Raw genomic sequence first — 27,113 nt, 5'->3', positions numbered from 1 at the left:
CCAACATTAGCACTACACAAAAACACTGGGCTTTTAAAATATATTTCAGGCAATTTCTCAGGTGATGCAACCTAAATTCCTGAAATGATCCTTAAACTGCTGAATCTTTATCAACAAGTACTTACTATCAATACATTACTGATAATTCCCAGATGTGCATATACTCAGAAGTACCCAGAAGTAATGCTCTTCTGTGCAGATCAGGACAACTCAGCTTCATGTGCCTGTCCCTTCCTTTACGAATTAGTAATTCCTTTACTTTCCACGTCTTACTTTCATGTATTGACTATTGTTAAATTATTGTGAACATTTAAAAATTCTTTCAAGACAAAGAAGGTCATACATTTCTCTTCTCATATTTACCTTGTAGTAGCTCCTCAGGTGGAGAAACTCCCAGCAAATAATGAAAAAATAAAGCAGCACAACGAAGGTAAGGCATGATGCCTTTTTTAACACAATCCCACACAAGCCAGCCTGGAATATCCTGACTAAAGCAACTGTAAAACACAAATGAGAAAAAGCTGCAGTAGTTCATAGTGCAAACCATTCTAGCACTATCATATTTTTGCTGGTATTGGTAGAATGGTAGCAACCCTCATGTACCCCAAATTCTGTGAAACAGCCACCAGCACTTAACTTCCAACTTCCCCTTTTCACAAGTAATGAGTACTGAGTTTATGAACCACACTTGTATTAAATCTTCAAATTAGACAGCTGTACCTGTCAGGAAAGTCTGAAAAATGGGCACTAATAACATTCAAATAAGCAACAATGTTCTGCTTTACACTTATCCCCCTTCTGTAGTAGGACCATTTCCTTCTTTCTGAATTCCATTTATAACACAAGAGATCTAAACCAAAATAATCAAAGCAAAGAAAAAAGAAATAACTGCAGTTGAACGTATTTCTCTCCACGATGAATACAGGTATTTTTTCATCCTCAGGCTAATAATTCACTCTGCTGTTCACAAAAGGTAGCCACTTTAACTAAAAGCATTTCTTTCACCAGTTTCAGTGTTCAGGAGCATGGGAAGAAAGCACAAGGCACTGTGCCAACTCCCCATACAAAAGAGTGATTTTTTTCCTGTCTTCTGTGTTGTCCTAGTCAATCCTGTGGACTGCTGTCTTTCCAAGAAAATGTAACACTGCAATTGAACTGTTACTTACCCACTGGTGTACTGGCAAACCTCTCTACAGAAAGACTGTGCAGATTGTGCCTCCTCACTGTTGTCAGATGTGTGAGCAGTAGGGGATTCTGCACCCAAAAAGAAGAATCCACTGTAAATGCACTACATCCTGACACACTTCTCTTTTACAAATACTAAACCCTTTTTTTAATTATTCAATTGCATTACAGAATTAATTCCACTTTAATTTTCTTAATTCTTTTCTATTTGCTGTTTTCTGTCTTAAGAATGTTCTCCTAAGACTGAATGCTGTAAGGCAGAATCAGGATTACTCCCTCATTGCTTATCCTCAGTAAAGAACTCAACCTCAGTGAAGAACTGCTTCCTTACCTTGAACTTTTAAAGTTGTCATACATAGCTTAAGCTACAGAATTTTTTTTTAATGTCTGTATTTTTTTAAAAATTTCTATCAAGAAAAAACAAAATATTAGCTAGCAAGTCTATTTCATAATGTAGTTAAAAATTCCCTGTAGAGAGAAAAATTAAATTCTCTACTTTCTGTATTTCAGATCTGGGTATTTACTAAGCTGAAGGGTAAAGAAAATTTTATTTCCCAAATCCATATGGATTATCACTGTGCAGTTCAGGGATGCTGGCAGAAATTTGATTCTCCTACAAGGAGTGAAGAAGAAAAAGTTACCCCTCTGAATCCATATGGATTATCACTGCAGTTCAGTAATGCTGGCAGAAATTTGATTCTCCTACAAGGAGTGAAGAAGGGAAAGTTACCCCTCTGAAATGACTGACTGGAGCAAGTACTGGTATATCAATAACTATTTTGTTTTCTTAGCCTAAGCACACAGAAGTGATATAATAAAATGCTCTGATGTAATGCTATTTCATTTTTACCAGAAAACAGTTATTACTACCTAGGCCTAAGTATCACTTATTATGAGGATGTTTATACCTGGAAGACGGTAATGCTATCAATCCATTATTTTTGAGAAACTGTACAAAAAATGCCAGAAAAATGCAACACAAATACACATCTACCTGTTGCTGAAGAGATGACAATTTGCATTATGTGTGCCAGTGTTGTCAGATGGAAGAGGTAGAGGTGGTTATAGGCTGAACTAATTGATGAAGGTTGCAAGTCTACAGCATCTTCCCAGTACAAAGATGGAAAGGATAACACAGCTCCCACCTACAGTGAAAAGGAATAGGCAAATACTAAAGTGCCAAAAATTTGGTAATAGGTACAAGGGTAGCAATTATACTCTCACTATACGTCTGTATTTTATTTCTGTCGTCTGAGTATGTTAATCTATCTTGCTAGTTCTAATTCAAATTGTAGCAAAAACTCTCTGGAAAGTATTACCATTTGAGCACTAGGGCACATATAAAACTCAGAGAGAGATGAATGGTAAATGTCAGTTTAGAGATATACCATGCCCAGTTCCTAAAAGGCTTAATTCTTCTTCTTTGACACAAGAGAAAGCACATTGAAAAAATGTGGGAAGTAAGACCAAGCATTAGATAGAAGGACAGCCAGGGCAAGACAGATTTTATTTGGTGAGTTTGGTTTTGTTGGCTGTTTTACGCTTGCTTTGGATTTTTTTAAATGGCAGTAAAATCTTTAGTACAGATTCATATTAAGAACAGAAAGAAGAGGCTAAGAAAAATACAGAAGGTAGTGAGAGTCAATGTGAAGGAATCAGAGTATGAGACACTGATTGAGACAAAGGGAAAGTGGGGGAAAGAAACTGAGTGCATTTCTTAAGTTTATTTTTTTGTGCTTAATAACAATGGAAGTGGTAAAAAGATTGAGATTTCAAGAATGAAATTTAATAAGAACAAGACAGCAAAGATTTGAAAGTTAGCAGAACAAAAAGTAAACACAACAGTCATAAGTAATCATTTGACTGTTGCTCATGTCATAATCATTCGACTCATGTAAGTGAACACATACTATTTACAGAGTACAGTACACAAAAATTTATGCTCAGAAGTATTAATATGAAGAATAAAATGAATCTGCTTACCAAAATGTGGAACATATCTACTTCTAAGAGTGATGGAGTATCCTCCCCTTTATAGTTTGGTAGGAGAACTACAAAATAAAGGTATCAGTCAAACATTTAGCATGTATTTTCCTCTTTTGGATTGAACTGTAGTACCAGAATCTGATTTTAGAGCCTCTATAATTTCTGTGTTTTCATCAAACAAAGGTCTAGATCTCTAAAGTAAGGATCTATTTAATTAAATGCTTACCACTGATTTGATTGTGCACATTTAGCTATTTCCACATGCCCAAACAGTTGACAATTTTAATTAATATATCTTCAAAATTCTGAGACATAAATGTTTATTTCTCCAGCTCTAATAAATCACACACAGTGTTAAGGGTGAAGTTCCTTAGGCACCTCAACACTACATGCCTCACAACGCTGACCAATACAAAAGCCTAAGAACCCCACCTAAGAGTCTTATCTAATAGAAAGTAAATCAAAGAGTGGGATTCACAAAGGCCACCATACTAACCCAATCAATAAGAACCATGGGGAAGCTGTATGCCTCAAACTAGCCCTCCCTGGGACTGAAATATCTTAAGCTAGGCTTCAAGGAGCCTTTTGAATGTACTGAAAGTCACAGAACTATAGAATGGTTTGCACTGAAAGAGAGCTTAAAGATCATCCAGGTCCATCTCCCCTGCCAAAGGCAGGAATGGGACTCACTACATCAGGCTGCTCAGAGCTCCCTCCAATCTGACCTTTAACACTTCCAGGGATGGGGCAACCACTTTTAAGCAACCTTTTTCAGTGCCTCACCACCCCCACAGTACAGAACTTCTGTCTAATAGTCAATCTAAACCTAGGTTTTTTTCCATTTAAAACCATTCCACTTTGTCCTGCCCCTAACTACCTCTCTAAAAAGTCCCTTTCCCTCCTTTTTATAAGCCCTCATAAGACAGTGGAAGGCTGCAATGAAGCCTCTCCAGAGCCTTCTCTTCTCCATGCAGAGAAGATGAGGTCTCACAATTAAGAAATACCTATTTTGTGGCTTCATTCACCTGTTTAGAAGAGAATTTGAGTAATTCTGAACATTGCCAGAAGCAGCTGGTACCCATCTGTTCCAGACTGGAGTATCTGTACATCTGGGTAATCTGGGGAGAGTTCAATCTACACCCCATGATTTTAGGCAACTGAAGTGAGCACTACTGTCAGGTATTCCAACCCTTGCTTCTACGCTGTGTTAACCTGTGTGCCACTTTGGAATAGAAACTTCCACAACACAAAAGGTAGTAAAGAAAAGGAATACAGTACCTCCTAGAAGACGAATCAGATGTTTCTGAATCAGGAGCTGTGGGGATGTTGTTCTCTGAGCAGCTGCAAACTGCACTAATGCTTTAAGGCCACTGTGCTAGAGCGCAAGAGAAAAGGGTTGAATGGGAAAAAAGGCTAAATATAATAGTGATATAGAACTGTAAAAACATATCTAGTTCTACATAAACAATAATGTCTACATAAATGTCTACATAAAAGACATTTCTATATTAACTTAATATGAACATCCATATATAAGCAGACATATTATTCTTTCAAAGTGCTCTTTATGCTATGAATCCAAACACAGAGATATCCCTCAACAGAGAATGATCTTGATGTTAGCTGTTTCAACAGGTTTACAGATGCATGTATATTATAAATAAACTTTTTTGTTTAAAATATATTCCAGATCTTACTCATCCATACCTGTCTGTTTTGTAGTGATCCAAATAAAGGCTTGCCCTCTGTTTCCAAGAGGTTTTCTTAAAATTAAACACAGAAAAAATTAAGGGTTTTTTGAAACAACCTAATATTAATTTATTCTTATTATACACACTCCTTTTTAAAGCTCAACCTCATTGTTATAACAGAATTCTCTTGAAAAAAATCTGTCTTAAATGGCACTGATCATTCCCAAGATAAATTATTGTAGTAAGCTATTTTAAAATTTTCAGTTTTCAGACCTGGCAAACTGAGGATTTAAAGGAATGCTGCTTCACACGAATGATGATAAACATTCATTCTATGGATTCAGATTTATTTTCAGTTATCCTTATGCAATGCTCAAAACCATCAAGTTCCATTTACAGAGATGCTATGCAGCCATCTTACACTCATATTAATCACAGAATGTGAAGGGGATGAAATGGACCCTGAAGACCATCTAATTCCCACTCCCCTGCCACGGGCAGGGACACTCTCACTAGACCTCATTGCTTAAGGCCTCATCCAACCTGGCCTTGAACACTGCCAGGGTTGGGGCAGCCACAACTTGTCTTGGCAAGCTGGCAAAATTTGCACTATTGCATTTGACTGCAGTTTAACAGAAATACTTCAAAAACAAAACTCCCAAGCTGCAATACAGTTCATCTTTCCTCCCTGAGTGCTTTGGTTCTGAAGGAATAATAAGGAAAAAATAAGTCAATAAAAAAAAAGAAATCAAATTAACTCAATTGAGTAAAAATGCATCAGTTCAAATGTTTTTGTACTTTAGTCACTTTCCAGAGATGAACAGTACAAATTTTTAAAATTTGATTTAATTGGGAAATTTTGGTTTGGAGGATTTTTGTTGTGGGGTTTTGGTAGGTTTTGAGTTTGTTTCTTTTTTCAGGAGTCTGGCTTTTGGCAATGAAACCAATTCACATCCCTTGGGTCAATGATGTTTTGAACCTCCTCTAGAGGTTCCTCTGAAGTTTCTTGTCTAGGTAGCTTGGCTATATGCCCATTAAATGGTTTCAATAATGCACTATAACTAGACTCCAGACAGTATACTGAAGCTATTCAAGCAGATTTGCTTTACAATTTCACAGAAGTCTGTTCTATTTGCAAACACGATTCCAAAGAAGTGGTGTGGCCAAGTCAAACTGTCACAGTGGTCCCTCTGGATTTATATTCTTCTCCTCAAGACTACCTGAATTTTCTTCTACTAACACAGGCACCTGTGTTAACAGTTGAATATCACACCTGTGATAAGTTACTGCATTTATGCACTGGCTAGCTAACTCCTCCTTGACAGCCACCAATATATTTTTTTCATATATCAAACAAAACCAATCTGCACAGCATTAAGTACAGTAATGTTAATAAAGTGGGTGGCCTCCAGTATTTTCTCAACTATTTGAAAATATAGAATTCATCACTAAAGATGCAATCAGTTCTGTGACTATTTCTGCCTTATCAGAATATTCCCAATCCACCTAAAAACCTTCTGAACTCCTGATACTCCACTAGATTCAAGGTAGACTAAACTTGTACTTCAATATCTTCATCAAGAAATACTTGGTATAGCTGTCAAATCACATGTAGGGACGTGTACAATTAAGTTCTCAATCCCTTCATCATGCATTCTAGACCTAGATCTTGCCTTTTTCCCTGCCTGGAAGCATCTACAGATTTATCCACAGCTTCATGTTCATTACACATACTTAACTGCGTATGTAGTACAGAAATGAAATGAGATAAATAGGTACGTTATCCCAAACAATGAAATCATTTTTCTGGTAATTTTTTTGCCTTCAGAGATTCATGGCAGAGAATGTTTGGTTGTGGTTTTTTTTTTTGGTGGGTTTTTTGTTTGTTTGTTTTTCTACCAGGTACCTACTTAGCAGTTTCAGAATACAAGACACTTTCTTCTACCATTCCCATGAAAATTCTTTAAGAATACAGACAAAACCAAATAATGAGACAGAGAGTACTATTTCACAGCTATTAGATGTGGCATAGGAGATGCCTGCAGGTCAATGATCTTTGGCAACCTGAAAATATTAATTGAGCATGCTTAATGTTACAATTAGTAATGTGGATCATGATCACTAACTGCTGTCTCAAATTAAACTCATTGTTGGCATTCCATACCGTATTTCATGAGCTACTATCTAAGAAAAACATCCTATTATTTGCATTGGTTTATAGATAATAATTCTGTTATTATATATGCAATTACATATAATTTAATTTGCTATACTATTACATATGACTTGTACTTGTGTAGAACTATTATTTGCACAATCACATTGTATAAAATTAAACAATCAAGCAACTGTAACATTTTCAATTAATGAGAAGGAATAAACAAACTATGCTTTACCTATACACTGGATGGTAAAAGCACATGTGCTCCAGGTCATCATAGGAATCCGGGAATCAGCTTCATTCGGAGCAACTTTGAGCCCAACTCTGTAAATGGTGGTGGCAAAGAGAATAAGCATCTCCTTGATACTGCTTGAGTACTTGGCCCTGCAAAACCAAGATGAGAAAATTTCAGTCTCAATTATTAATAGTGTTAATTACTTACTGGTTAATCAATCACTAACAAAGTCTAAGTCCAAGCCAGTATAGTTATTTATGAAAGAAATACTGAAAACAAAGACCCTTTGCCTGGACAGAGATGAAAAAAATCCCTAGTTTTCAGTAGTAAACAAGTACCTTGACAAAAAAGTCTTTACAGATTGAGAGATTAAGAGCTGCCAGGCTGGAAGATATTATTTCTGTGTATTACACTATAAAATTCACATTAGAAAAAATGCAAACATTCTAAAGTAAAATACAGTGAAAATAAACATTGCAACAAACAGTAATTTTAAGTCCTGAAGTGAAAACAATAATGTGCTAAAAATGGAAGACATTTCAAGTGTGTTTTTAAACACATTTTTTGCACTTAAGCTCTTTTCAAATTACATCACATTATTTTATGTAAGTGTAGTTCTAGGTAAAAAAGTGTTTAGCACTTTTAATGGCTTATGAGGTTTTTTCCCAAGTCATACATAAAACTTTCTAACAGAAATATAAGACATGCATATTAATTCTCCATATCTTTATGGACAAAACAATTGTACCACAAAATCTGGGGTTTAGCCAGGTTTACACTTAAACAACACTGTTTAACTTTAAACTACAAAGTCTTTCCCATGAAGATCAGTTATCAAGAAAAAAATGTTCTGTTGTCAGAAAGCTGAATCACATTTTTAAATTTTTTTTACAAATAAAAGATACACGTGGGTATTTTGCATAACTTTGACATCAGTCTGAAGTAGCAGAGTACTTACAGCATGATCTAAAAAGAGATAAGGGACAGCTGAGCTCATTTGACAAGTATCTACCCATTCATTCTGTTTTAGTGAGCAAATGCTTTTGCCCACTGGAATTGAACATGCTTAGTGCTACAACTAGTAATGTGGAACATGATCACTAATTGCTGTCTCAAATAAACTCAATGTTGGCATTGAGTTTAATTTAGAATAGAATAGAAACAGAACCAGACAACCGCCCTCTTCCTCAAAGTGATCCACATTCATTATCGTGTCCAAAACCACCTGAAATCTATGCACAGCAGAAAAATTAGGCAGACCAACAATAAATAACATGCCTAGAGGCACAGCAAGTAACCCAAATCACTGGAATTGTAGATTAGAAGATTCCAGACTTCCACCTTTGTACCAAGAACGTAAGTAGTACCAGACGGTCCACCTAGCTCCACACAGATTCAATATTCAGTGAATGCTTATGGAAAAGAATAAGTAAGCCCCTATAGTTGGGCCAAACAAAGCACGTCTTTCCTTCAATACACATTCTGAAGTATACCTGGGATACTGAAAGGAAAATTAATACAGTGCAGAGAACACTGCTAGTAACACTTACGAGGACTGAACTCCAAAACTAAGGATGGAATGGAATTCCAAAGCTGAGTTCCCTGTTCCCTTATTGGTGAAAGGTGGAAGACTTTGTTTCTCTCCTAACAGGAAAAAAAAATACATCCGCATTAAAAAGCAAAGAAGCTGTTACAGTTTTTAAAGCAGTTGAAAACAAGGGAGTAGTCTTTTTATTTGAAACTAATTTGAAAATAATTGCAAACACACCTCACCAGCCAGACTATATTCCATGATTCCTCCTTTAATTAACATTTGCCTCTATTCCCCAAAACAGTAGACTCTGTGCCTCCTGTTTTCTAAATATTCATACCTACTTTAATTTTGTCCTTTATAATTTAGTTGTTCTCTTTTTTACTACCTCAAAGTCCATACAAAAGTTTATTAACCATGAGCATTAGTCTGTTGGCATCCTCTCCAAGTGCACCTAATTTTTTTTCTACAGGAAAGATGGAAATAATTTAACAAAAGCCAGAAAATTGGTAACGGCACTGAAATAAAGATATCAACTCAAAGGGCAATACCTTTTATCCCCAGCTTTAATTGATACTGTCTTGATTGAGAGCAAAACATTTTTTATTTGAAGTTTTCTGCTGGTACTAGTTAAAACATGCACTGACGTCTATCCCACCGAATAGCTTAAAAATTAAAGTAACAAACCTTTAATATTTTTCACGCTGTAGCCTGATATCCTGACTGTGACAGTCTCCAGCCACCTAGCTAGGGAAAGGATTTGAGCTACTGCCTCTGCATCCTCACTGAAAAGAAAAATAGAAAGCAGGTTTTACTTTAACACTCAAAAAACACCTTAACTTAAACAGCAGAGGACAAAATTAGATCCTAACACATGAAACTCAGATTTGCTCAGTTTTACTGACTTCAGAAATTTTGAGCAAACAGTATAAAATGGAGTGTAATGCTAAATACTAGGTCTAGGTACTTCCTCATTTGATTTCAGCTCCAAAGAATAGGCAACCCAAAAATGTTTTATAAAAAATAAAGTATTTACTGCCAAAAGAAGTATATTTGGCTAAACAATCAATAAGGAGATATGCAGTATTTTATACAGATGAGTTTTTTTTGAAGTTTTCCTTCCAAAAATTTGAAAAGCTGACCAGTCCCAAGGTAATATTTCCTTTTTTTTTTTTATTTTTTTTTTAATTAGAGATTAATCAATCTGGTGTTTCACCTGTTTATTTTTTGAGCCTGCAATGGAACAATAGGAATCACAGTATTGCACAGAGATTTGCAAAGGGGACAAAGATATTCTCCATTCTCCAAATCAAATATCTGTTCAACATGCAGACGCTGTCGGAAGTTCAGCTGCATTGCTTCAAAGTACCTACAACATTAAAAAGGGAATTAGAAAGTGGAATGGTTCAAAAGCAACATGAACACAAAGGTCCAAAGCCTAATTATACAGCAAACACTTATCCAAGCCAACGAACAGGTCTTTTCCTTTGATTTGTAACTCTTCTACAAGCTTGGATGGGAAAATTATAAAACCTTTGAGCACACAGATGAATTCAAGCAAAAATGCATGGTGTATCACTAATGGGAATTTGATGACAAGCTTCCCTTGTTTATATTATCCTTATAAATTTCATTAATATTTTGCAGACAAGCAGTCCTTACATTTTTGTTACTCTTGCCTCTTATCTTCAACATAATGAAACACTGTATCTAATAACTCTCATATGCAACTCACTATAGTAAATTTGAAACAGGTATTGAACATATGGTAATTTAATTTTAGGAAACACTAAAATTAAATTGGTAGCATATAATGAACGATTAATCAGCTATTCATTGCAATTACTGAGCCTCATGACTAGACAGTGGAACAGTAGCCTTATTTAACAGGAAGAGAGAATAATATATATTAGAATATCAAATTTCAACTATTTTAAACAGAAAAGGAAATAAGAAATAACTGTGATCTTTTTACAGGTTTCATTAAAATTTTGTCCCCTCAGTGGATGCAAGTAAGCCTTCAAATGTCATTATCTCATTAGTATTTATGGGAACAAAAAGATCAAACATTTAAATCTCCTCTGGATACAAATTCAGCCCTAATGTTCAGACCGAGTACATAGGATCTTAGAGAGAAATATGAAAATATCTAACTTCCACACCAAGGTAATAACTCGATTTTTTTTCTTTAAACCATACCTTAAATAAAATAAAATTCCAATTATGTGGGAAGAGAAAGCATATGTGCAGGGGCATCTGCAGAAGTTCAAATGAACACAGAACATTGAGGGAAGTATTTTGTTAAGGAAAACCAATACATTGATTTTCCCCAGTCACACAACTATGTTTTTGCAAGCAACTCCTCTTCCTCACACATGGCAACAAGGATATCCCACTCATTTCAACTTGTTCTGTTTTAGAGGATTTTCAGCACTTGTAGGCTGCACATGGAAAGGTATGGCAGGCAGAGTTTGGAGGAATATTAGTAAATTAGAAGGTCTGTTATGCAATAAATAAAAGACTACACTCAAACCTGCTGTGCCGTACTGTATGTGAAGAGCCTGTTTTTCATTTTAATCCCATTAGCCCATACAGCAAGTCATCTGTTCTTAAAAAGAGCAAATATTGAGCTCCAATATTGCACTACTTAGATCTATGCAGATGTAGATGGATCTGCAGATGTATTTTACTTAAGGAACATACTTCTGTTTCATTTTAAGTGTGTGCACCTATTTATTCTGTACTGATGTTTTATGGTAAAGAACAGCATTATACACACATCTAGAAAAGTGAAAAGTGGTCAACACCAGAAGTTCAGTAAGATTTTTTAAAGCGAAACAGCGCAAGTACAAACAACAAACCTCAAGAGATTGTTTATAACATATGTCATATGTATAAAGAGACAATTGCAAGGGTAGTTTGTAATTGCATGGCCCACCTCTTATCTGTTGATAATACTCAGTGGGATTATTGCTATTATCTCACACTGCTTATATAGTTTAGACTTGCCAGACCTATGTGGAGTGAAATGTAGGGTTATTGTATTCTGCAAGCAAGGAATCCTGGTCTTTTAATGTCCAGGTTGCATTCAAATCCAAAACACTTGGTCTGAATTGTGGGTCCCCCAAACAACAGAAATCCAATAAACTCTACAGCAATTGCATCAATTCTTCACCCTTACTTTTCATTAAGAGTTTCTTCACTGATATGGGAGGAGTCAAACAAATACTGGTAGATGTAACCACTCATATTCCTTATATTCTATTCTAGATGCTAGAATCTCTTCTAAACACTCACCGGAATAGATCAGTTTCACCCTTTAAGTATTGACCTGGTGACAGACTTTCAGAGTATTGTTCCTAAAGTAAACCTACTCAATATGGTTTCTTATTCTTGAAGAATTTTACTCCATTGTTTATATTTGCCTAAATTAATAAGTCATTAGAAATTCTTCTCTGGGTCATAGAAGGCCCTAAAACTTTTGATGATTATCAAATCAAAACATCTCTTGTTCCATATTTCATTTTCAGATGAGTACAAATGGTTTTGATCCCTTAATTAAATATCCACTTACTGTACTTTGTTTTCAGTGTACTCTTAAGGTGATTTGGAAAATAGATTAATTAAAAACCATTAAAAGGCAGCAAAGACACATCCTTACTTCTGCCAGCAGGCTGCATGCATTACATGACCACAGCTCCCTGTGTGGGTCCCACAAGGTAAGTCAGGATGCATGAAGAGAGGATCTAGTGTATCTAGAAACACACAGCAGAAAAATTATGGAATGAACAGTAACGTAACTTCCTATCAGTATGAACAGAAATGAACAACAATATACACAGAACATGAACCTTCAGATCTTATTTTCCTCAGTTTGCAGAGTCACATTAAAGCTTCACTTGGCTAACCTTTCCAGACCAATCAAGCAGCAGAGCAATGACAAGGAGTATCCATTTAAATTAATGAAGGTTTTCCATATAAAGAAAAAGATGCCAAAATTCAAATGGGTTAAAAAGAAAAAAGGGTGCTTCTGTACTGGAACAGATCTGTTGGATTCACTGTCACTGTCACTGAAGCTTTTAATGTTTTTCTTACTTTTTTTTTAATGAAAATGAATCTATTATGGACATGTAGGACAAATAATTTCTCCAAATAATCCCATATGTTTTCACAACACTGACACAAAAAAACACTGCTGAATAACAAAAATCATGTCTGTCTTTTATTAATCTTGCACAATTCTAAACAACAGAAACATTGTGAGAATATACTGAAGTCTTTGTGTTGTATATGCACCCAAAGTGGAATCCCACTTTAAAGATACCTAAATAATAGTGAAAAACAGCAGTCCTCCATGCCTCATCTGGGGGACTGTTCATGATTTTGAACAAATACATCTGAATCTAACAAAATGAAAGAAAAAACACCCAAATTGCACTGAAAACAGTTCTGTTTGACAGCAGCTGAAGCTGCCCTAAGTTAAAGGGAGACTGACATAAGAAAGTAAACCTTGGCATAAGACTGAATTGCCATTATCTGCACTTCTGCTGGGGGAACAACCATTTTTACATTTATTTAGCTCTTGGAAGAAAAAACTTCTTACAGGACTCCTTGTAACTTATGAGCAGCAGAGGACCATGCAGCAGGGTATAAGAACTATAAACAATGCCCAAAAACAGCTGCAGAAAAATGAACTCCATTCCCTTCTTTTTTCAATTATTTCAATAGGCCAACATATCACCACAGAAAATTTACAAGTGTACCTGACTACAAGAGCATAGGACTTAATCTGTACTTCAGAGTACCACAGAAAACAGAAATGTCATTAGTGTATAACCTAGATAAAAATTCTATACAACTGGCTGAAAAATGCCATTGCAAACCAGTAGTTTGCTGATAAAGAAAAATGGATCAAGCAGGATGCTGCAGGAGATTGTCCTAGGCCTACAAATTCAGTACTTGTTAATGATCCAGAGGAGAAAAAACGAAATATCTTATTAGTGAAACAATAAGAAAATTGGAAAATTGTAAAAGGTTTGTAAACATGATAAAAAAATAGGGTAATACCATGGAAAAGTATGAAAAAATATGATCTTTCCTCTGGTAACAATCAAGAGTTTACTTCTAAACTAAAGCAGGAATAATGAACTGCACAAGCATAATTTAAAGCTATTTTCTACATAGTAATGTCAATAAAAAAATAGGACACAGCATCCATTTTGCACTATGAGCTGACCATAAACCACAAAAAAACACCCCCACGTCTGAAAATAAGAAGGAATTTAAACTACAAGTTGTGACAGCAATATTCTTGAAATATTACTAACTTCCTTTTTCAAAAAGAGAACAAAAATGTCTGAGCACTTAGGCTCTCCCATATCCTTGTATTTATTTCTTCTTTCCCTTAAGTAACAGACCAATTTTTCCATCATGTTTAGCCAGCTGCTACTTACAAAAGAAATTCTGCTGGGCTTTGTGTTCCCTGCTACCAATATGCTATTACACAAATGTAACCCTTGTGATGGTGTAACTTTCTTGTATTCAATTTTTTGTTCACTCATCAGATGATATCATATGATCTTTGCTTAGATTTTTATCATTTTTATATTGTTGTTTTTATTATTTACTGGACATATAAGGGGAAAAAATACCCAAACCAAAACAAACACCCTAACCCTTTTCAGGCTGGCATATTGGCCTCTGATAACGTTCATTTATTTCCTCCATATTGGGAAAATCTGCACCTGTACTTGAATAAACAGGAACTGTGAACAGTATTAGCTTTTCTCCAAACTAACTACTCCCACTAAATCTACATGTCTTATTAAGTCTTGTGAGAGCAAAGCATTTTCTGATTTCCCTCAACAACAAGCCTAAATCTTCATACACTTCTTACTTAAGTTTCTAATGGATTTTAAAGCAATTCAAAATTTTGCACCCATTCTTCTTACGTACAGTAAGCCATTTAGCAACCTGACCAAACAAAAGAGTTCAGTTGGTTGAAAGAGTTTGAGCTCCAGGTACAGAACTGCTTGTAGTCTAAGAGAAGAAAAATCACATACCTCCTGAGAGTTCAAGAATTCTGCTCCTATTCTGAGTTAAGGCAGTTGACTTCTGCACACAGGCAGATAATACCATGGCAGCACTTTCCAACTTTACTTCCTGCTCCTCCTGACAAAGAATACAGGTCAAAACTTCCTTCTCAGTGACAGATGGACCTCGTTTGGGACCCAAAGCAATTCTGGAGTAATCAATTGCTGAAGAGGTGCTGTAAGACCAGAAGTGACGCAGACATAAAATAACCAGCTGGATTTTCTAAATGAACTGATTTCTTCCTGACATCCAACAAGGTCACAGGCTACAAGTATGTCTGTTTTCTCTTACCTTTCTTCTTCCATAATAGCATCATCTTTCCCCTGGGCCTCCAGTGTGTTTTCATACAGGAGCTTGTGGGTTTCAATGAAATTCCTCTGCAAGGCAGACATCTGGGCCATTATCTTCTGACGGTGCAACCTCGCTGCTTCCGCCTTTCTCTTCCGCTCAGCTTTCTCTTTTTCCTGACTGCTCTGTGTCTTACAGTAAGAGAATAAAGAAATCACAGGCAACTAAGAACATCAAAAAATGAGAAGACTCTTTCCCCATTATAGGCATTCTAACCACTGACATCAAATTCCTTAACTGGCAACAGTTTAATGAGGGAAAAAAGTTAACTGCTATTGAAATAGAAATAAATAGAACTCAAATCTTTACATGCTGATGGCTCATTAATGAAGACTGGACTTCTGTGGTCTACAAAAGGTCACTACTACAATCCCTAGCCCAAAGATAAGATCAATAATCCCTGAGTCGTTTCAATTAGGTACTTGTCTGTTCTTAAGAAATTTTAGTGAGGTGCACATCAAGGTTTTCTCCAGAGTTCTGTTATTCTCCCCATAAGTAAAACCCTACTGAGTATTCAGTATCTCCCTTAGAGAAACTGAAGGAAATTTTATCTTGAACTGCCTATCCATAACACAACTAATGTGCCAGTATTTTATGCATCTGTGTATTGCATTTTCATTATTCTCCATGATACACTGGAAAGCTATTGTTCTTCCAACATTTACTCTTGTATCATATTTTCAAAACCATAAACAAAGTGTTCCTATGCTTTAGAAATGCAGAATTCAAAAAACACAGGTAGACTTTATTAAAATATATAGAACCTAACTCTTCCCATCCAATTACTTAAGGGACAAATACAACATTATACACAAGGTTTCCAATCACATTCCCATCACTTTTCCAGGAAATCAAACAAATTGCTCCACAAATAGAACTGAATTTCTTACGGACTTCTGTGTTTTGTTTGATACTTTACCAAAGCTCATATGACACCTACCTCAAAAAAAGAAACACAGCATATGCTGTGTGGTAAGTTTAGAACTAGGCATGCAATGACCAGCCAAGAGACTGCTTGGCAGCAAGATGAAGCCAAACAAAACATGGAAGAGCAAACTGGTCTGTCTTCACTTACTGGCTAAGGGTAATCAGATTCTTCTTTTCTGTTCAAATACCAGTTGAAAACACAACCACTCCTTAGGACTGAATTCATCTTTGAAATCTCCATTTCATTGTGTCATTTGACCACTAGATTCAGAAGTTATTTTGAGGGAAGGGCAAAGAGACTGACAGAATAATTACTTAGGGCTCATGCCTTTATACAATCAGGGCAAAGGACATTAACCTCTTGATAGATAACAAATTATAAGACATCACCTAAAGTGGATTTGTATTTCTAAGTCTTGTATACAATGAGACTATAATAGAAGGTGGTCAATTCACAAAGACAAGAAATGGAAAGATGAGCACAAATTGCTTCCTTCAGCCCCCCCAATTGCTTCACTCAACTCAGAAGTACAACCAAAATTCACAATAACTGTTAATAATTCCATTAAACATGTTTAGCACAAATTTTACTTACTAAAAATATTATTCCTGGAAATGAAATCCTAGTTGTAGACAACATACCAGAAATCAGTTTTGAAAAATCATCATTTTAGGCAACAATAAATTTAGACACGTTACTGAAAATAGCTATGCAAAACATTAAATACAAGGCTTCTACTGAAGCTTTATTTTTATCATTACCTCATCACCTTTTGCAGCTTCTGAGCCTGATGTAGCTCCTACTGTTGCCAAACTAGACTTTTCTCTCAATCTCTTCACCATGTCAAACATCTAAAACCAGAGACGTTAAAAATAAAATGTAACTTGGCTCTTATAACAATGTAGATTGATACATTTCCAATGTTACAATATATAAGCACTGCAACAGGCTGCCCAGAGAATTTGTGGATGCTGGAAGTGTTCAAGTCCAGGTTGGATAAGGCTGTAGGCAATCTGGTCTATTGGAAGGTGTCCCTACCCATGGCAGGGGCTTTGAGCTACATCATTTTTAAGGTCTCTTCCAACTTGATCCATTCTATGATAGACAAGATTAAAACTCTTGGTATTTCATTTCACATTATTTTCAGATTTTCAAATGGATTAAACCACTCAAAACTCCTAAATAACAGAAATACCAAGATCCTATGTGCACTCCCAGAACACTTCTTTAGTCATTATTTGCTGTTATTTTGCAACAGATATATGAGGAATATGTGTAAAAACATCATTACTGGAATGAGTTACTCATGCAAAAAGTGATCCAGTACTTCTAAGTACAAGTAGCAAGTAGAATGCTGCAACAGATTAACCTTCTCAAGAAATCACTGCAGCTGTGAATGGATTATATGTAGGAATTGTATGTAGGAATCTCATCATCTTTCATATTAGCTTTCTACACTACTGAAATCAGATCGTACTTATCTCTCCTTTGTGTACCTGCAGTATCCAATTGACTGTGTCCTTCTGTGCCTCTAGCTGGGGAACTCTCTTCAATTTCTCCAGAAGCATTAACACATTCACAGCATTCAAGGCTGAGCTTCCCATTCCTTTGCAAAGTGAAAAATAGAAAAGGGCCTTCAGGGAAAAAAAAAACCTCTAACATTTTAATGTACTTACAACCATGGACATGCCTTAAAATATTGCTAATTATGTAATACACATACCCGAATACAAACTGCGTAGTTACGTTTCTGGTATAGTTTCATCTGTTTATTTCAGTTATATATATATAATTTGTAAGTATGTAAGTATAATTTATCCCCTTGTAGATCAATCATTTCTACTTTAGAAAATCTTTGCTTAATGTCTCCTTAAAAAAGAATCCCCTTTCACTTCAGGGGGAAGCAGTAAAGCTCTTTAGAGCTTACCTGTGTTTGCTAACAGCTTAGTGTGTACATGTTTACTTCTAATCACAAAAGCTATTGTAATTATTTCCTTCCTCACAACTTGGTAAGAGTCCACAGTATTCTAGGCTCTTCTCTAACACAAGAATGCTTTAAAATGGAGACCATTCTCTTCAATGATATTTCTTCTGCACCACTTACCATACGGAATCTATTTTACATTTTTAGTAGAAAGACAAATACATTGCAAAAAGAACTGTCTTTTAATGAATTGTGTCTTGATAAGAGCTTTGTTACAAAAATACCGATTATTTTTGCATCCCTTTCATGTAAATGGGGCTTTCATTTTTCTGGAACTGCAAAACTAAAGCTCGCAAAGCATTCTCTAGCAGCTCATTTATAATTATTACTTTTATTGCATTCCTATAGTTGACATGAAGCTTCTTAAATGGAAACACTTTCAGTGTGATGATACTTCTCAACAATACGTAAAAATTAAAAAATAAAGTGCATTGGGAGTGCTTTTCAAACACAACATTTTTTAAAAACTAAATAAAGGGATTTCAGTAGTTTTACTTATTCATTCTTGTAGAAGTTATTTGAAAGATACACAGATACGATGTTTAGGAACATGGTTTAGTGGTGCACTTGGCAGTGCTGACTTAACATTTGGACTTAAAGATCTTAGAGAGGTCTTTTCCAATACAAACAATTCTATGATTTTAAGTCAGAATTCTTATCTCTGCTGCATCTCACAAGTGACAGTTATGTTTAGCTTGATAATGGAATTTTAAAATTTATTTTTACACAGTGAAGCAGAAACTCAAGAGAAGTCTAGTCCAAGCTAGTCCAAACCTGGTTTCTTAATTATTAAAAAAAAAAAAATTAATTACCAGGTTTTAATTACACAGCATAAAATAAAACCTTTCTGACTAAATCACTGAACTTCTTCTAGTTTATTTGAGTCCTTACAAAATCAAGTTAGTCTAGTTTACACAGTGCTTTAAAGAAAATGAAACATACGTGTTGCTTTGTGATAAAAATCAAAGGTTACTTCTTCTTCAGGAGACTTCTGTAACTGCTGCTTCTCTTCTAGTAACCCTAAAGAAAGGAGATGAAGCACCTGAAAAAAGAGAAAAATAGTCTCATTCAATGTTTAAGATATGGAAAACTGGCATGTAAAATTAGGATGTTTAATACAGTTCTGTATTATATATTGATTATATTAATTATAAATTAATTAAATATATATATTGATTATATTAATAATAAAACACATGTAAATTTACTGCTTATTAGCTGCACTAAAATTCATCAGCTTGCACCTGCTTTTATATTAGTAATATGTGAAATCTTCTCCTTGTGCTGAAACAAAATCTGTATTTGGCTAATTCCATAATCCAAAGATTAGCAGGATTGGCAAGGCAATTAAACAATCTATACACTCTAACAAAACTGATTAATTCAAACAGTCTATAATTTGAGGTCCTAATTCTATAAATATTAAAATGACAAATCTGCCAAAACAAACAAACAAACACCTCCAAAGAGCATTTCAACAATGTTCTAAAAGACTCAAGCAACTGCAGTAAAATTAAACGTTTAAATACTTACAAAAATTCTATTATTTCATGACTGAGGCCCCAAAGACATTTATGTATTTGGAGACTCTGCAGCTCAAAAAATTAAGGAATTCCAATTATCAAATGGTTACTTAATTGTGAAGTTTCAACAAAAATATGAGGTAAGGAGAATTACATATTGAAACAGCTTTAGTAACAAGGCAACACAGGGAGGAAAGTAAAATAGAAAACTTTAATACTGTTATGTATCATGTTTCTATTTTACAGCAGAGATAAATAATTAATAATTAAAATCTTTTCTTTGCTAATAAGATTTATAAAAACAGGTTTGGGGACAAAATCATTCCAAGTTAATATTTACATATTTTGGTCTTATCATAAGCAGTCAGCACAGGAATGACCATCAGAAGATGCCCAAGGCTAAACACACCATTTGGATCATTGCCTCAGTCCACAAGTGGGTTTCCAGTTCCACTGCCCTCTGCAGAAGGGTGCGCAGGATGTGCATCATAACATCGCAGTTCAGAATCCTCACCACGTTGCTGAATGCAGGACTGAAGTCTGGAGGAGAAGGCGGTGGCAATGCTAGGAAATAGATGTGCAAAGAAACCAATGAACTGACATCCCACCCAGAAGGAGAGAGCACAAACATACTAACTTCAGTGAAAGAAAAACTGGACCTTTAAATGAGTAAAACCATGCTCAAACAATTGTGCACCTAAGTCAACGCTCATCTTTGGCAAAACTAAGTACTTCTAGTAAGTTCTTATATAAAACACATGCAAGCTAAGTTAAACAATCAATCACAAGTATTAGTTACATCCGTAAATGCAATTTTTTAACACTCTGAACTGCCTTATTTATGTCTCACTATTAAACATACAGTTTGTGCTCTGCATCAGATAAAGGTTTTCAAGCAGTTAAACAAAACTGAGGAGTGGAGCTTCGAGACTGTGGTGTCCCACACTACAGTGTCACATAGGTGGAGCTTTAAATTTTTTCTGCTACTAGCATTCCAGTAATTTCTGGTTATGTACATTTGCTGAGTTAATACTGGAACTCTGATGAGCAATCTCAGCATCTACTGACAGCACCTCATTTAACACCACAGCCTTTCCCTACCAGGAACCACTGACTTCAGTCTTCTTTAGGTACCTGGATGCCTATTTTCAGATTGCCTCTCTTCAGAGGACCTCTGTGAATGCAGTGTTTCTGAAACCATCATTCTTTAGACAATTTAGGCCGAATGAAGTTACTGACAAAGACAACACAGCCACATAAAAGAATACGCAGGAAGTACCCGCAACACTAAATGTAACCTCAGGGGAACACAAATCAGTGTCAACAGATATCTTGGTATTTTGGAACTGTACTGTCCAATTACATGAGCCTCTGACAATTACATCTAAATAACCACATTTTTTTAAATTTCCACAAAATAATTCCCCTGATAACATTTTAAGCTGCCAGAGTGAAAGAGGAAGGGGCAAAGATGAGTTTCTTAAATTGTTCATTGTACTTATTTGTTCAGCTTACCAAGTCTTCCTCAAATCAACTCAATTAAATGCTTGTGACTTGAATGGGTAAAAGTAAACTCAAAAGGGAAATAACATTTGTGTTAAAACAGAAACACAGGGGTTCATTGTTTTATGTATTCATAGCTTATAAAAAATTCTTTCTAAAATTTAAGTCTCATTCTTGTATTACAGAATGGATATGAGCATAAGTTCCTGTGGCAACCTTCTCTACATGCCACTATTATGTCTCAATAGTGTGCTAAAGTAACTGCTCACAAAAAACACTACAACTTTTGCCTATTAGTTACTCCACCACAAAATCTGAGTTCATGGGTTTGTCAGTAGGTACTGTGCCATGTTTATTTCCCTAAACATAAATTAAACTAAAAATTCCGTAATTCCTGTCCATGATAAAGAAAAAAGACAAAATAAATACCAGGCACTAATTAATGACAATTACTACAAATCACAACAAATTTAATGTGAACTCACCTATCCATTATGAAGTCACAAGACATCTCTCAAAACTCAATATATATACACACAACTACATATACTACCAAATTAACGCATTTGTTGAATCATCAATTTTAGAATTTTACCTTCATCCCTGTTTTCTTGTTTTCTTCTTTTCTTTTGTGTATGTTCAGCCTACAGAAAAAGGAGTATTGTTGTATCAGCACCTCTACAGAAGTAATGAGATTATAATGAGATTAATGAAATTATGAGAAACCCTACACTAGAAATATGGATAGAGAAACATAATAAATATGAATAGAGATACATAATAAATGCCTGGTTGTGAACTAGAACTTTGTCTGAAACACGTCTAGCAACACTACATTTTGCATTTAAATTTGTAGCAAAGATAAATAATTGGACATATTTGCTTCCTCAGTAAGAGTTACAAAAGCAAAGTTCGGGGTTTCCCAGTGATAATGTGATAATTCTTATCACATTTTGTTCTCAGCATAAAGAGTTAAACAGAGTAAACACACAAGTTGCCAAAAAGGAAACACTAATGCAAACCATACCATGTAAATTTGTATTGAAAATTTTAACTTCATGGAATGTTTAGTTTTGAAGGTAGCTGCAGACACTCTTTATTGGACCACTTTCTTTAGATTGCATTAATTCAGCAAAATTCTTTAAACATAGGTAAGTATATGGTGGTTTTGGGTTTTTTTTAACTTTGAGAGTGAATCTTACACTTGCTTACCTTGCTGTGCTGGGTCTTAGTGTAGTGATAAAAGAACATATTGAATTCCTTCAAACATTCATCTTTCAGTTCATAAACTCCATGACCAGAGACACCCGGTTTCCTTACAGAGAAATATTTCATGATATACAGATTAATAATATACATTCAGTACATCTTTGAATGCAAACAAACACAATTTGTTTCCTAAAAGAGCAGGAATTGTAATGGTTACTCACTAACTTATTAAAAGCACTGTGTGAGTACAGTTATGAGTCTTAATTTTCAATACAGGATTTATATGAGTAAACAATCCAGCAGTAAAATATTTCTAATCTATACCATCTAAAGCACACCGTATAGCCTCTGAAAATTCTTTTTAACTGTATGGCTTAGAATTTCAGATATTGGATGTTACTGCATAAAATTCAATCCTTTCTTTAACCCAAGTATAAAACACGTAATACTTGCTGCTTTCCAGCCAGTGAGATTTTTTGAATTGTTCATATAATTCCCAAAGTAAGATTCCTAGGGTACACCTACAGTTGCTCTTAATTAAACATGAACAACCAAGCCACACGAAATTTAAAATAAGGTATACTAAAATAAGACATTTTTCTCACAAAAATAGTAGACATTTGAACTGGTTTTTTTTTCAACTACAATCTATTGTTCTATATTTGCATACACACATATATACATTTATATATATGCTTATATATTTTTATATATAATTAATTTCCAGAATAAAGGGAAAGTTCCAGAAAATGAGCAACGAAGTATCACTTACAACAGTTACTAGATAGTGATTGTTAAAGGTATGATGACTTCTTAACTTTCCTAACCATATTAGAAAAAAATTGAACTACTGAAGATTCTCCCACTAGGACTTGAGATTACGGAACTCCTGAGACTCCTCAAACTAAATTTGAGGAAAGAGGGTGGCAAAGGGAAAGAAACAGCTGCAGTGTAGGATATTCTGCACACTGATCTTTCCCAATCATATTTGCAAATATATTTATTTCAAGATAGCTAAATATTAGCTAAACAGAGACTGTTGTTCATATTGTTTAACCCAAACACTTCTAAGAAATTTTATTTCACATTCAAGCTATTCATAAAACAATATTAAGAACTTACTTGAATGTAGCCACTTTATCAATTACATTCTCCAAGCCAGTTTCATTGTTCTCCTGGTAAAAAATTGAGTTTGGGATAAACATATAATGATTCAAGTTTCTTCAGTATTACACTATGTGTAACAAAAATAGACAAACAAATTTAGATTATTCCCTAATTCATTAACTATTATCTTTTGCCCGCTGTTAATCAGAAAGTAGATATTCATAACTGGTAAATTCCAAGGAAGTATCAAAGATACATAATACTTTCACTTAATAATATAGAACTTCATTAACAACAGAGCTGATCTCTAGAAACAGGTCAATGCTTCCCCAACCTTAACAAAGGGGAAAAAAGAGGCTTTGCTATTTTAAACAGTGAATATGGATACTGTGATAATATTTAAGGCTATTTCATTTACAAGAAAAATTTAAGGGTTTTTGCATTGATTGCTGGCCTTGAACACTTGCAGAGACTATAAAATCTAATCCACATCCCTTGCCTTTACTTCAATCTTCAACAACTGTAATGGAATGGCAAGGAAATATTTTTTTTCAAATAGACATGTACAACACTTGACTTCAAATGGATCTGCATGGGTTTAAGTCATCAAAATTACAGGCTTAAATTTATCAGTGGTACACAGGCCAGAATGGAATCAAGCTCCATCATCCTACAGGGCCAAACCAGAAAGTTTCACAACTTTTCTTTTTGAACCTAGGAGAGCTATAGCTGAATATTCTAAAAAAATTCACCTCTTAATCAAAAAGCATAATTCCCATACAAGTCTTTTCAGATCAGCCCATACTTAGAATCCGTGACATTTACCTTTACATCAGTAAGGTGTGTCATGCCATTTTATAATTCTCAAACCAACATTTAAGTTTATATTAGAAATGCTTCCTTATAAAGCTAAGAAAGCTTTACAAGCTTTCTTAAGAAGAAAGACATGAAACAAGAAATAGTAAATAAAGGAAAAAAGTAAATGAATCAGGACTCACGTTTTCAGGCAAGGACTTGGTAATTGCACTATGAGCCATTGGTTCAATACATAACAGATGGATGATTTCTCTCATTATCACATCTTCTTTTGTCACATTACTGATTCCAGGCACATATCTTTCTCCTGTCAGAATGAACCAAAAGGAGAAGAATGGCAGATATGACAGGCATAAAGTAAAATTGAATTTTGCACTATGATAATGGTATTGCTGGGATGTTTCATTGCATAAGCTTGCATTTGTCAGAAGCCTGTCCCAAATGTCTGAGTAAAAATGATTCTTAGCCTAGCTTCCTAGCAAAATGGGTCGAGATGGACTCTCTTCATATTCTACTTTCATGTCAATTATGAAGTTACCTAAAAGCTTTTATCACTGCCCAACTCCTATTGTTTCCAGCTCACAAATACCTGAGTTACTGAATCATCTATTTACAAGAGGCACTCTTCAGTATCCTCTCTATACTATTATGTTTAAGACAATCACCAAGCCTGCTCTGTCAAAGTAATATTCCATTAGTACAACAACAGAGAAAAATGAAACTTACCCACAACATAGATGAGAATCTGTAGCATCTCTTCTATTAAAACATTATATTGCTTTATCAAATCCTGCAAGAATGAATCAGGTTAAAAAAACAAAAACAAAAGTGCAGAAAAATCCATCCACCAAATGACACTGAGCTCAGCCTTTATAACTACTACATTGCTGAAGCATTGTACTCTAGGAAGAAATTTCCATTCTAACAAGCTGGAAAAAGTGCCTGCTCTGGTAAAGGAGATGTTATACAGCAACTGAAGGGCAAGACCCACATGCAAGAAAAGAAACAGCTAAAAAAAGTATCCCAAATGAAGGGTTATATCAAAGTTCAGGCCACAAGAAGTAGCATAACAACCCAAGAAACTTCCAACCAAAATAAAAGCACATAACATGGCTTAAGAGACAGAGAAATACTATAGTAAAGTCATTTACATGGATTTTGGTAGATGCCCTATAAAAGAAAGGTCCAAAAGGGGCAAAACATGCTTACTAATTTTGAGGATGCCTCTACAAATTCCAAATAAATATTTACCTAACCATAAGATCCTGTGTTTACTGACTTCTAGTGTGGTCTTAAAAATGCAGTTATCAACAGTAGCTAGTTTTTCTTATTAATGTTTCATATACTCAAAGAAGACAAATTAACCAGCATAAAAATTTGCTACTTACCTGATCTTTGGTGGGTTTGATTTTTTTGAAAGCATCAGCAAGCTCATATCTCTGCAGTATCAGCAGAAGAAACTGGTTTGGATCCATAAGAGATGCACCTATCTATCAAAAAACCCAAATTAATATGAACATCACTTGCTATTTCAAAATCATGCAAATTAAACTGAATTTTTAAAAAAATACAACTATGCAGTGATTCAGAACATTATACCTGGAGCATGATGATGTCTTTATCATACATCTCTTCTCTGCATTTAACATCTTGATAATAGAATACCTAAGAAATAGGAAAACAAAATAGAAATATAAAGAAATGTACTACCAAATGTACATCAGTTAAACTCAGAGGCTTTTCAAACTGTACCACAGCTTTATCGAGTAAAGGAAAGTCCACATTTCTTTCAAAATAAATATGTACTTTAATGGAAGTGAAAAATGTTTTTTCACCCATCCAGAAAAAAGTCTATTCCATACTTCACACCCCTTTCCAAAAGGATGTAACTCCAATGGCTGCTACTGAATTAAGTCAAAATATCCTCTTTCTCCTACCCCGGTTCTCAGAAAGACAATTCTGCAAGGGTTTAGCAAGCTTTACTTCGATTTCATCAATGGGTCCTGTGCAAGGTTAGCAGAGAATTTCTGCCATCAAAGGAAACAAAAACAAAGAAACAAAAAAAAAAAAAAAACCCCACCCCACCCAAAAAAAAAAAAATCAAACAACAAAACCAAAACCACCCCAAAGTGAAGCCAAAGGAGGTAAATGCAAGGGTAGCAAGGGTAGATTCTTCCCTTTACCTTTACTCTTGCAAGAGAAGCCACAAGTATTAGGAAATGTTTGTATGTCTAGCTATAGGGTTCTCAAAAGTTTAGTGTGAAACTACAATAGTTTCACTTCTGTATATAATAATTTCCATACACCATGAGGAACTAACTTTTTATGCTATAAGCAAGAGTACTAACAAGTACTTTTGCAGTGATTGTAAGATCTGAAATTAGCTTACAAGTAGACATCAGCAACATGGATCCTATTTCACAGAGTATGAAAAAGACAGGGAGGTAAGCCATTGCTGAAGACAGAAATAAAACCATGTAACCTAAATTTCCACCTAGGAACTTTTCTATTTACTATAGGAGTGACCCCATGACCTTCCTCTGCACTGGATGAGCCCCTGGCAGTATTCTTGCAAACTCTAACAGGATCAGCTCAGCACTGAACACTGCAGGAAGTACCTGGCTTATCAGGGAAAGCCCATTCCTTCTCCACATCTCTGCAGCAACCTGTGCAACCAGGACAAGACATCGCAAAGGATATTCCACTAGCAGTTCCACTTGAAATTCTTCCTAGAATTTAAAAAAGGAAAAACAAACAAAAAAACACCTCAGAATAAATCTGCCAGTGATTTTAAAAGCTAAGTCCTAATGAAC

At 35.0% G+C, this 27,113-nt stretch overlaps 1 protein-coding gene across 4 annotated transcripts in view; it reads right to left on the bottom strand.

Annotated features, from left to right (window-relative positions):
• Positions 1–27,113, bottom strand: part of UBR1 (ubiquitin protein ligase E3 component n-recognin 1) — a 58,197-nt gene that overhangs the window by 7,487 nt on the left and 23,597 nt on the right. For 2 of the 4 annotated variants that reach the window (XM_068193386.1, XM_068193383.1), the window contains exons 17-41: positions 26,919–27,029; positions 25,900–25,965; positions 25,689–25,790; positions 25,027–25,090; positions 24,483–24,607; positions 23,500–23,552; positions 22,381–22,483; positions 21,764–21,812; positions 20,075–20,229; positions 19,085–19,184; positions 17,655–17,764; positions 16,920–17,009; positions 15,174–15,361; positions 14,852–15,057; positions 12,451–12,544; positions 10,006–10,158; positions 9,477–9,574; positions 8,809–8,902; positions 7,259–7,407; positions 4,879–4,934; positions 4,450–4,546; positions 3,169–3,236; positions 2,180–2,330; positions 1,167–1,254; positions 364–497 (exon numbers count right to left, since the gene is read on the bottom strand). In XM_068193386.1, coding sequence (XP_068049487.1) covers positions 364–497; positions 1,167–1,254; positions 2,180–2,330; positions 3,169–3,236; positions 4,450–4,546; positions 4,879–4,934; positions 7,259–7,407; positions 8,809–8,902; positions 9,477–9,574; positions 10,006–10,158; positions 12,451–12,544; positions 14,852–15,057; positions 15,174–15,361; positions 16,920–17,009; positions 17,655–17,764; positions 19,085–19,184; positions 20,075–20,229; positions 21,764–21,812; positions 22,381–22,483; positions 23,500–23,552; positions 24,483–24,607; positions 25,027–25,090; positions 25,689–25,790; positions 25,900–25,965; positions 26,919–27,029 — 2,704 coding nt within the window. The remainder of the gene's footprint in view (positions 1–363; positions 498–1,166; positions 1,255–2,179; positions 2,331–3,168; positions 3,237–4,449; positions 4,547–4,878; positions 4,935–7,258; positions 7,408–8,808; positions 8,903–9,476; positions 9,575–10,005; positions 10,159–12,450; positions 12,545–14,851; positions 15,058–15,173; positions 15,362–16,919; positions 17,010–17,654; positions 17,765–19,084; positions 19,185–20,074; positions 20,230–21,763; positions 21,813–22,380; positions 22,484–23,499; positions 23,553–24,482; positions 24,608–25,026; positions 25,091–25,688; positions 25,791–25,899; positions 25,966–26,918; positions 27,030–27,113) is intronic. The other 2 variants (XM_068193385.1, XM_068193384.1) reach the window with 1 other exon arrangement.

The sequence above is a fragment of the Anomalospiza imberbis genome, chromosome 6 (assembly GCF_031753505.1).
Source record: "Anomalospiza imberbis isolate Cuckoo-Finch-1a 21T00152 chromosome 6, ASM3175350v1, whole genome shotgun sequence".
Lineage (NCBI taxonomy): Eukaryota > Metazoa > Chordata > Aves > Passeriformes > Viduidae > Anomalospiza > Anomalospiza imberbis.
Note: the sequence above shows the minus strand (reverse complement) of the source record. Positions and strands in the feature narration are given on the sequence as shown.